This window comes from Zootoca vivipara, chromosome 8, assembly GCF_965207765.1.
Source record: "Zootoca vivipara chromosome 8, rZooViv2.hap1.1, whole genome shotgun sequence".
In the NCBI taxonomy this organism is placed as follows: domain Eukaryota; kingdom Metazoa; phylum Chordata; class Lepidosauria; order Squamata; family Lacertidae; genus Zootoca; species Zootoca vivipara.
The window spans coordinates 27,291,722-27,303,328 of NC_142591.1; the positions used below are offsets into that span (position 1 = coordinate 27,291,722).

The 11,607-nt window shown below is 41.7% G+C and overlaps 1 protein-coding gene across 4 annotated transcripts in view; it reads left to right on the forward strand.

The window, feature by feature from the left end:
- The window catches only part of LOC118090495 (phosphatase and actin regulator 1), a 127,738-nt gene that overhangs the window by 92,497 nt on the left and 23,634 nt on the right, over positions 1–11,607 (forward strand). For all 4 annotated transcript variants that reach the window (XM_088675179.1, XM_088675180.1, XM_088675178.1 and 1 more), the window contains 3 exons: positions 1,414–1,735; positions 9,927–10,135; positions 10,769–10,925. In XM_088675179.1, coding sequence (XP_088531305.1) covers positions 1,414–1,735; positions 9,927–10,135; positions 10,769–10,925 — 688 coding nt within the window. The remainder of the gene's footprint in view (positions 1–1,413; positions 1,736–9,926; positions 10,136–10,768; positions 10,926–11,607) is intronic.

Consider the following 11,607-nt stretch of genomic DNA (forward strand, 5'->3'; position numbering starts at 1 on the left):
CGTATCTACTAAACAATCCTTTCAACAGCAGGTTGGAAACATTTTTATGTACCCAGGCATTATAATTTCTATAATTACACAGAAAGGTAGAGTGCCTCTGAACCTGGAGCCAATCCCTCAGTCAACTTTACAATTTTTAACTGCTGCCTTGTATTACGCTTGGCAGTAGCAGCTTTTTCTTGTTTTTTTTTTGTATTCGGTTTTAATGAATCAGTTTATATTCTACATCTATGGAACAGCAGTATGAAAACGTTAGTATTTATAAATAAATGCAGGTCCAGGTTTTTGTGGACCCTTGGTATTAGCAGGTCTCTTTTGGTGCCAGTGCTAGTAGGTCTGGGATCTATCTAGATCCTGAACCAAATGTAGACCAAAGTGTTGATTTGCATTACTCCATTGATTATGAGGTCTTTGCATTGATTGTGTTTATATCCTTCAAGCTATCAACAGTCAATCACTGTCAGTTTATACCACGTGCAGTAATAGATAATGATAGCAAGAGAGAGGCTGGCACTGAGCCAGTGTGACTTACCTGTCATGTGACTGCAGTATGATTCCTTCCCCCCCCCCCGCCCCCATTGTCAGTATCTGTAATATTCCTTCATCAAGCCCAGCTTGAATATCACACCTACATTGATGGATCTGACTTGTAGGTGGTACTTGGAAGCGAAAGACCCAAAGCAATGGATCCATCCATGTGGTGATGGTGGTATTGTCTGCCATACACTTCTGCTGCCATATTTGCAGGAAAGGGCAACGAAAATTAATGGGGCTGAAGCAACTCCCCTGTAGGAAATACTGCAACATTTAGGGTGTTTTAGTTTAGAAAAAAAAATATGAGTAATGGGCGACATGATAAAGGTGTATAAAATTATGCAATGTAAAGACAAAGTGTATAGACAGAGGTGTTAGCTCCCCCTTTGGTGGTGTTCGATGAACTTCTGTGATCAAACGAAGCTGAATGTTGGGAAATTCAAGGCAGACAAAAGGAAGAGCAGTGCATTACTGAACTATGGAACTTGCTCCCAGAAGATCTAGTGGTCGCCACCAACTTGGATGACTTTAAAAGGGGATTGGGAAAAAATTCATGGAGGAAAACCCTGGTGGCTGTTGACTGACTCCAGGAGCAGAGGAAGCTTACCTCTGAATGTTCGTTGTTGGTTAGCACAAGCAGGAGAAGGCTCACATGTTCAGATCCTGTAGCAGACTCCCTGTAGGCCTCTGGCTAGCCCTTGTGGAAACAGGATGGAGGGCGATCCAGCAAGACTCCTCTTTGGTTCTTGTGCATGGGAAGAGCACCATGAGGGGAAAAAGAATCCCATGCTGCTGTTGTTGTTGTTGTTTTGAAGGAGACCTGAATGCTCCCACCTCACAAGTGCTTATCTCTGAGTTTCTCAAACTTTTATCTTCTAGATCCTGGTGCGCCTGTGAAACTGCCTTGTATGCCAGTCAAACTGTCGCCTCCGCTACCTCCAAAGAAAGTCATGATTTGCATGCCTTTAGGGGGACCAGACCTCTCCCTTGCACCCTATTCCACACAGAAGAGCTGCCAGCAACCAATGGCTTCGCATCACCACACGGTCCTACCGTCACAGTTAGCACACCAGCATCAGTACGGCAGCCACAGCCCACATTTGCCTTCTGGATCCAGCACGTTGCCCATGCATCCTTCAGGGTGTCGCATGATCGAGGAGTTGAACAAGACACTGGCCATGACCATGCAGAAGCTAGAAAGGTAACATGATGTTTTGAACTGTATTCTTCTTCTTTTTAATAATTTTATTGGAGTTTATAAAGAGAAATACAATACTTCATATCTACACAAGTCACAGTTTTGGCCTTGCCTCCTTCAGCCTCTGCAAGCTGGAGATAATTTTGCCATCTCTTTGCACTGGAGTTATTCAGAAAGCAGAGATGCAACAACATCCCAGTGGGTGGACTCCATGCTTTGCACGCAGATGGTCCCAGGTTCTTTTCCCAGTATCTCCACTTAGGACAGGGAAAGACCTTCTGTCTGGGACCCTGATGGGGATCCAACTCCATAGAAGGCAGCTCCCTGCCATCTGCCATCAGAGAAGTTGCCCTCCAAAGAGAGAATTTTTGCAGAATTCACAGAAGCTGGGTCTCTCTGAGGGCAGGTGGCAATTGTTAACATGCTTTAACAATTGGGTGTTAATTGCTTTAATATGAGGGTGTTTAAGTGATGTATATTTCCTATTTTTATATAGAACCCCCCCCCAAGTTATCAGAAATTTGAGATACACCAATCTATTCTGTTATGCAACATGTCTTAGAATGGTGATGATGCAACCATTATTGTTATCCTCTTTTCTTTTTCCTGTATTTCAGCGAAGGACGTTCATAGTTTGGGCTTTCTTTTATTTTAAAAAAGAATGTTATAGGCTGTGTGCAAATCAGACAGTTCCCATTGTCTTTTGAGATAATAACTTTCTGTATATGATAGGCTTCAGTAATTTGGAGACCAATTCCTGTAAGACATTTGAAAGCTGTTTGGCGTTAAGCCATTTATCTAGATCGCTACAACCTGGAATTATTTCATCTTCAAATGCTTTGTACTTCCTATCATTTCATGTGCCAGTTTCACAGGTTTCTACAAATATTCTGCTGATCATTTCTAGTGGCTCAGGCATAATCGTGATGGTAATCTTCATTACAGTTCCTATTAGTGCCCTCATTTAGTTTCACTGTATGTATTTGGTGGTGGAGAAGGTAGTGACAGCTGACTTTAAATGAGGTTGAGGCTCAGGATCTGTGCGGTTATGGCCATTTTTTAAAATGAAGCAACGTGATTAAGAAAATAATGGTCAGATAGATGTTGGAGCTGAAGCAATATGCCCAAGGCAAACAAGGGTCCCTACATGAATGTGGCTTTGAAAGATGAGTTGTAGTGACTGCCTTTTTTATGGAAGGAAGTCTTCTGTTCTCAACTGCAGTCACAATATTCATTCCACATGTAGTGCTAGACAAATACAGAATTAGACCATGCTTTGTGCTTTTGAGATGCAGGTGGCGTGTGGGTTAAACCACAGAGCCTAGGGCTTGCTGATCAGATGGTCGGTGGTTCGAATCCCTGTGACGGGGTGAGCTCCCGTTGCTCAGTCCCAGCTCCTGCCAACCTAGCAGTTCGAAAGCACGTCAAAGTGCAAGTAGATAAATAGGTACTGCTCCAAGCGGGAGGGTAAACGGCATTTCCGTGTGCTGCTCTGGTTCTCCAGAAGCGGCTTCGTCATGCTGGACACATGACCTGGAAGCTGTATGCCAGCTCCCTTGGCCAATAACGCGAGATGAGCGCTGCAACCCCAGAGTCTGTCACGACTGGACCTAATGGTCCGGGGTCACTTTACCTTTACCTTGTGCTTTTGGAGCCTTCTAATTTTGCAAGTTTGCACACTGGTAGAGTACATTCCCTTCTTGGTTAAGAAAACCTAATGTTAAGTGTTAAACACAGACTTCTTCAAATCTGCTCAGACATGGAGCCAATGGAAACAATACTACAATCTTCTAGTGCAGGCATCCCCAAACTTCAGCCCTCCAGGTGTTTCGGACTACAATTCCCATCTTCCCCGACCACTGGTCCTGTTAGCTAGGGATCATGGGAGTTGTAGGCCAAAACATCTGGAGAGCCAAAGTTTGGGGGTGCCTGTTCTAGTGTAAACAAATCAGCCTGCTTGTAGGTTTCCCAGAGGCAATTATTTCTGTGTTATATTGAAGCCTATATTTGCAACAGGATGTTACCTGAAAGTGCAACTTGGTTAGGGGGATTCTCAGCAGCAATTATTGCAACGACCCATCCTGTGTTTTCCTCTGTGGCAGTTTCTTCCATGTGCGCAGGCTTGTGTTAACTGTTAATTGCAAAATCTGGTCCGTTGTAAATTAAAGAGTGGACACAATTCTGTGTGCAATAAGAATGCTCACCTTTTGACTTCGCAGAAGCATCTGTTCCCCCACAGCAATAGATGTTCCCGTTACTAAACTCCTATCAAGTCTGCAGTTACTAGGGCACGCTTTATGGTTAATAAGCAGAAAACAGGTGATGTGATTTGTTTCTGTTTTCAACTCCTAGTTAAATGTAGACTACTGAAGGTGAAGGTCTCTTATTTTAGGAGGAAAGACCCACAACATACATTTAAAGCACATCCTGAGAACTGAAGGATCCCCCTCACAGAGATACAATTCCAAGCATCCTTAATGAATTAGGGACACGCGGTTAGACTTAAATTTGATCCATTAGAAGACATCTGAAGGCAGCCCTGTTTAGGGAAACTTCTAATGTTGGACAGACTATTATATTTTAATATTTTGTTGGAAGCCGCCGAGAGTGGCTGGGGAAACCCAGCCAGGTGGGCGGGGTATAAATAAATTATTATTATTATTATTAGAGTTGAATAGCATTTTGGAAGGGAGTACAGACTAGTATCAGTTGGAACTTCTGTGGTTATAAATGAACACCTCTAAAACACATACACAGAGACAGAGAGAGAGGTGTAACAATGGACCTTTGTGGAGCTTTAAGTTGCCCTGAATACCCAAGCAACACAATACCTGTCCATCTTAGGAGCAGAGTATGGCTGCAGGAAGTATGTTGTGTATCTTAGGGGGATCCAGCAAAATGGAATCCTGACAATTTCAGGTTTTGTTTATTTAAAATGAAGGAGCATTTTTTTCTTTTTTCTTTTTTTAAATAACTTTATTGAAAAATGTTAAGAAAATACATCAGATCTTCAAAAATAAAATGTAGAATACAAATTACAAAAAGAAAAAATATCCTTATAATTCAAATATGGTTACATTCAAACTCAGAATAAATCTAAGATTATACAAAACCAAATGAAGTCTAAAAGTATATTCCAATTTCAAAAACCATCAATACTTCCAACCCTTTCCATTATACCTGGTTTTTCAGATTGATGTTTCTCACAGGCTTGATATTGTTAGATTTCCTTCTTCTGTTTCCTCTCTTTTTGTCTCTTTATTTATTTACCATTACAAATATTGTTCTAAATCTGTCAATAGTGAATTGTTAGTGCTGTACATTTTAAAATATTCTCTGGAGAAAATCCACTCTTTCGATGTCTTCTGGATACCTGTTCCTCGCACCCACCCCGTCAATTTTGCTAGTTGTAATTATTCAATCATTAAAACCTGCCATTCAGTGGTCGTTGGGAGTGTTTCATCTTTCCATTTGAAGGAGGAGCATTTTTCTAACCCTCATGGATTCAGAGGAAAGATTAGAACTATGTGAACTGTATCTGGTTAATCGAAATAAGGGCTGAAGGCAAGAATACTGGGAGTTTGGAAGCAGGACTGTAATTTGCTGTGTGTGTGTGTGTGTGTGTGTGTGTGTGTGTGTACTATTTCAATGGATAATATGTCCTGTCTGACCGACCTTGTTAGCTTTCTGGACTATTTACTCTTCCTTTTTCTCTGCAGCACTATTTTATAGCAGCTGGTGATGATGATGGTGGTGGTGGTGGTAATGATGATGTGGCACTACAAATAAACCATCCCCCCCCCAAAAAAATAATAACAAAAACCCTCAATTTTGGGTGCAGTGCAAAAATATGCCAAATTAGCAACTCTTTACAAATACGTTTCAGAAATTTGATTTCATTGATGCAATACTGAAGAGGGCGGCAGTGGCACAAAGGCGAATAGCCCCCACCTATTTCCCGTAAGCCCGAAGCAGTAAGCTTTGTACCAAAATAATATGCCAATTATTTCAGTTGCACTCAGTGTCAAAAATGATGTCCCTTAACTTCCACAATCCTCAGAAGATTAAAAAGCTGGTGGCTGTTTCCCCCTGAAAAAGCGCCTGCTCTTTTCATAATGCATGTGGACAAAGCATCTACAAAACCGACATGTCCTGATACATTTTTAAGTTATTTTGCTGAGACATTCTCTGTTTTGGCAAATGTCTCCAAGGAGATTAGTGTAGATTTTCAGAAGAGATGCATTTTATTTTTTAAGAGGTTGGTTCTGCCAAACAGCGTCTCTTCTGGATGTTTTTGACAGCATTGCTGCTGTTAGTTCTGCTTGCCTCAAAAGAAAAATTAAACCTAAAGGAGATCTATTGCCGTGTTTGTAGTAATCAGCTTTAACAAGAGATGTATTGAGACTACACATGCCTATAATATGTGCACATGCCTATCATATGCATATATTATATAATGTACTGTATATTTTGGATGTGAAGCTATTGGATATTTTCATTTGGCCCGTTGCTGAGCTTAATGCTCAAATTTTGAAGCACATGAAACGAACTGTTAAATGTTTGTTTTTATTAGCGTTATGTTGTACTGATATTATACTTTTTAGTATGTATCATTAATTTATTACTGGCTATACTGTCAGTTGTTTATGTGAACTATTTTGAGTTACAGGTGTTATCTTTGGAAGTGTGACGTGTGTACACACACACACACACACACTCACTGATTACTATGACTGTATATACTATAAAAACTGCAATATATGCTGCCTTCCCACCTGCACTTACTCAAGAGTAAGCCCCACTGAACATGGTCAAACTTACTTATGAGCAAACATGCATAGAATTGTGTCGCACTGATATATCTGATTGCAAAGATTGCAAAGGCCTCAGAATGAACAAGGACTGAAAAGGCTTGAGTCCAGTAGCATCTTTAAAACTAAATTATATTAATTGACTATAAACTCTCAGAGGCTCTAACCTGCTCCTTCAGATATCAAGCTAACAGACAGAAACTGAACACAGGAGACAGAAGGCTGAAATTGGCAGACATGTGGGCAAAACCACCTGATTGCCAGTCTGCAAACAATATATTTTTATGTCTCTCACTTGAAGCTAGTGGTATGAAATGTACCTCCCAATAGCGGCCAGCTCTCATCAGAAAAAGCAAAGCAAACGACGGTACACATGCGATGGAGCAGAGGGTTGTGGGAATTTCTCATTTACACAATTGAACCAGCTTTGGATTGGAAAAAAGGACTATCTATCATGACAGCCAGGCATGGATCAGGGGCGGAGTGACGGGGGTGCGATAGGGTGAGCTGCACTGGGTGCTACCACTGAAAGGGTGACAAACCCCGGGTGGCACCGCAGGGCCTGCAGCATGCCCAAGCCACGCTTCTCGAGAGACATGGTGGCTTGGGCACACGCAGGCTCCGCTGCTCAAAAGGTCTGCCTGCTGCCTCCCTCCAAGCTGTAGGGCAGCTGAGGGGGAGGAGGCAGCTGCCCTCCCTCACCGCTCCCCCCCCCCGCACCGCTGGCCCCGCCCCCATGCCACCCCGGGCACCTAATCGGATTGCTCCGCTGCTGACAGGGATGTATGCTTGCAGAGTACAATCTCGTCCCTGAAGTATTGGAACTGTTAATGCTAGCTAGAACGTTGACCCGTGGTCACAAATACTCTGTAGACTGAACATGGGACATTTCCTCTTGCTGTATGATTCTCATTTGCAACCTGGGACACAATCTCATAAATAACAGCCAACCAAGTGGAATTTACTCCAGAGAGGTGACATAATGGAAGGGGCATGAGTTCCACCTTTTCATGCTTGAAATAGCTTCTGCTTAGATGCAGGTCAGATTTCTGGTGGTAGCCCATAAGGATATGCTTACAGAATGCAATGTTTTTGTGTTGTGTGATATGCGGTGTGTTATATTGGGTGCTGATTTCAGAGAAGGATTGACTTAGCATTAATCTACTCTGAGGTGGGCAACCTTGGGCACTCCAGATATTGTTGGTCTATAACTCTCATCATCCCTGACTGTTGGCAGCGCTGGGTTGGGTTGATGAGACTTCTGTGTCTAGCGATATTTGGAGAACCACAAGTTTCCTACCACTGATCTACTCCATCCATATACAGCTTTCAGAACTTAAACTATATGGCATTCACTGCGGGTTTCTTTTAATATAATGAATTGTTCCATTCTTTTATATTTCAAGGATATTATATTTGATTTTCCATGTTAATCACTGAAGAATTGCACAGATTTGCAGGAAGATCAAGTTAGTTTTTTTATATATATAATAAAATAAAATAATGGATGAAGGCTAATTGAATTTAAATTATTGAAGCATATCCATAAATGAAAAGTTAATTTAAAGTTTTAAGGGGATGTTACATTAGGAGGATTTGGGCTGACATTCACTTTTTTTGTGGATAACACGTTCAACGTATAAATGTAATTAAAATCAAATACCGATGTTCCCATCCCAATTCATCACCAGTGGTTTTTTATCCTTCATAGCGCAAAATTTGAATATCTCTAGGCACCCGTTCCCTCTCTTCGATTTACCCAGTAAGGATAAATATCTCATTATTGCTATTATGTTACGCCTGTAAAAATAGCATTAACAAAATTATCTCTTTGAAGTGTAATATAACCAGTACTGTATAACAATACAATAAATAGATAGAGTGCTTTATTCCCCAAAGGCACAATCCACAGGCAAATTTCCCTGTAGAAATTTGATAGGGGCTGTGCATGTTCAGCATCTTCATACAGTATATCTTTCACTGCTAACTGACAAACTTGGTTAGCGTTAGACCTACTCATTGATATTTGTTGAATTGCTTTATGCACTTGCGTTCTGATTTTGGCCCACCCATCCCTCACAGCAACTCAGTTGCCTCCCCCTGCAAGTGCAGGTTGTTATTCTGAATGGGTTGCCAGCCCACAATGGCTTTTTTCTACTAGTTCACATAAAATTTTTGAACTGTCAGCCAGTACAAAGTTGCTTAAATTGGGGCCTGTTATGATAAACTAGAGGACTGCTGTTCATTGGCTATAGCTCCCTTTACGGTAGGGAACTCCTTGTGGAATGAAAAGAGCTTTACAGTGGTACCTCTAGTTATGAACTTAATTCATTCCGGAGGTCCGTTCTTAACCCGAAACTGTTCTTAACTAGAGGTGTGCTGTGCCGCCAGCACACAATTTCCGTTCTCATCCTAGGGCAAAGTTCTCAACTCGAGGTAACTCTTCCAGGTTAGCGGAGTTTGTAACCTGAAGCATTTGTAATCTGAGGCGTTTGTAACTCCAGGTACCACTGAATATGGAAGTCCCCCATGAGTTGTGGATTTTGGTGAATGCCTCTTTCCACTTGCAAGCATTTATAGGCCTACTTATCTCTTGAGATCTGCAGAGCTTAGGGGTTCTTCCATTACAGAGGTAATATTTGTGGAGAGCATAACAGAGCCTCCTTGGTGGTAGCTCTTACACTTTGGAATTATTTGCTCAAATTGGCCCAAAACTCTGTTAGAAAGAAATGCTTTGTTTTAGGGAGCTTACATTGTCATATGTTTTTAGTACTTCTGATTTTGATTTTTTTTTTTACATTTGCTAATAGTCACTTTCTTTTCTGCCCTATTTTGTTTAACTGGTGTGTGCTTAGTGCCAGGCTGTGGTGTTTTTTTTTTAAGTGCCTGTTCAGTTGGATTTTTTGATGCATAGAAACTATACCATGAGTTCTGTGAAACTCAGTGGAGAATAGGAGAGATAAACATTTTTATATTTGTGCATTATGAGGACAAGTACGCACACAGTATTTAAAGAGCTTCACAGTGGGTGTAAGCCTAGTTTTGAAAATTGCAGGAGAGGACTGTCCACTTTATTTGTGCATGTTTATTTACTTTATCCTTCATCTGTGTTGGTGGGCATTATCCAACTGGCACTCTTCACCTTTTTACCCAGCTTGAACTGAATCACATTGCAAACTTGTGGATCTGGATTGCCAGGGCTCATACCAGGACAGGAAAACGTTCTGCACCCAGTGATTACGCTTCAAAACCTGTCCCCCTGCTGTGGGGGGGGGGAACGTTACAGTATATCTGTTCAAAAGGTGCTAGCATAACCTTTTGATGCTTGGGAAGCAAGTCATTCCAATGTCCTTCTCTCTCTCCCTCCTCCTGATTTCCCCAAGCTCTGGTCTGCATGGGGGAGACAGTGTCACCAAATGTGGACCAGGAGGCCTTTCAGACATGAGACAAGTGCCAACGGTTGTGATCGAATGCGATGACAATAAAGAAAATGTGCCTCATGAATCTGACTATGAAGATTCTTCATGCCTCTATGCAAGAGAAGAAGAGGATGACGACGAAGAGGAAGATGAGGACAGCTCAATTTTTACAAGTAAGAGCTGCTGCTGATAACAACAACAACACAGTGTTGTAGACAGATTTGATAGCCTTGGCTTATAGGCACGAAGAAGCTCAAGGACAGCAAGGTGATTCGCTCCCTCTTTAAAGTCCTTAGGTTCAAGCCCACATATCATTCCCATCCGCAGGGTGGTGTGCGTTGTGTTAAGGACTGTAGAGCAGGAAGGTGAGTGTGAGGCTTGTTTCCTTGCCCCGCAGTCCGTCATCTAAACTGCTGTTGCTTTGATGCAATGGAGAGCCTGCCAGGGGCTTGCTGCCCTCTTGTATCATCATGATGGCAGCAATAGGTCTTCAGTGAAAAAGAGACACTTTTTTTCTGGGCTAAGGCCAGAGCCACTTCTGCATTCACACTGCCTGTCTAGAGCTGAGGTACAAAATAATAATTTGCATTTCCTTAATAAGTAGCTCACTGAACCAGTGGAAAGGCTTTTAAAAGAGGTTTCTAGTTTGAAGATCACAATAGCATCCATCTTCCTATGTAGGAAAGGTTTTTTAAAAAACAAACAAACAAACAGAAAAGTCTATGTTGCTGTGATCCTAGTGCTATAGATGAAGACATAGCACAGTCTAAAATTCCATTCTCAAAAGCTGCTTCTTTCTGCCCAAGGTTCCCTCGCCATGAAAGTCTGCAGGAAAGATTCTTTAGCCATCAAACTTAGCAACAGGCCGTCCAAACGAGAACTGGAGGAAAAGAACATCCTACCCATGCAGACCGACGAGGAGAGGCTTGAGCTGAGGCAGCAAATCGGGACAAAGCTGACAAGGTAAGAACCATGCAATTTCCTCCCTTTGACCCTCACCAAATGCATAAGGCGGCTTGAGCTATCTAGCTATTTATTCTTGAACTTAACAAGAGGATAGCGCAGCACTTTCAATCCCAGAGCTTTCAGTAAAAGAGCTTTTGTGGCACTTGTTCCCCACATTTCCTCTGAGGAGCTCAAGGAGATGTGTGTGGCACCCACACAGCTAAGTATCCCACTTCAGAATAATCCCTTAATTTTCTGGCCCAGCCAGTTTTCAGTAGCAACAGTTAGAACCCTTGGTCAGTTTCTTTATACTATAATAATATTTCCAAAACTTCATCATTCTTTCCTGATCACTAAGGAATTGGCACATAATGACATAGATCTCAAGTTAAATTAAGGGAGTAAAACCCTTCTGGTCCTTTGGGAGAAGTTGAGATGCAAAGTACGATTCCAGCTGACAATTTTAACAAGTTTTCTAACAGACTTTTACCATTCTAAAGGAAGCCCCCAGAGTCTTGGAACAGCCAGCTGATTAAATTACCTACATTATTTGCAGAAAGAACATAAAACATAGAAGAAGAATAAAGGCCCCCCCCCTCCACATTTTAGTACCAGACTCATTAGGAAATAATTACCACTGCCGAGACTGAACTAGATTTCTCCATCCTCACAAGAAAGCTGATTAAAATGTCTTATACAA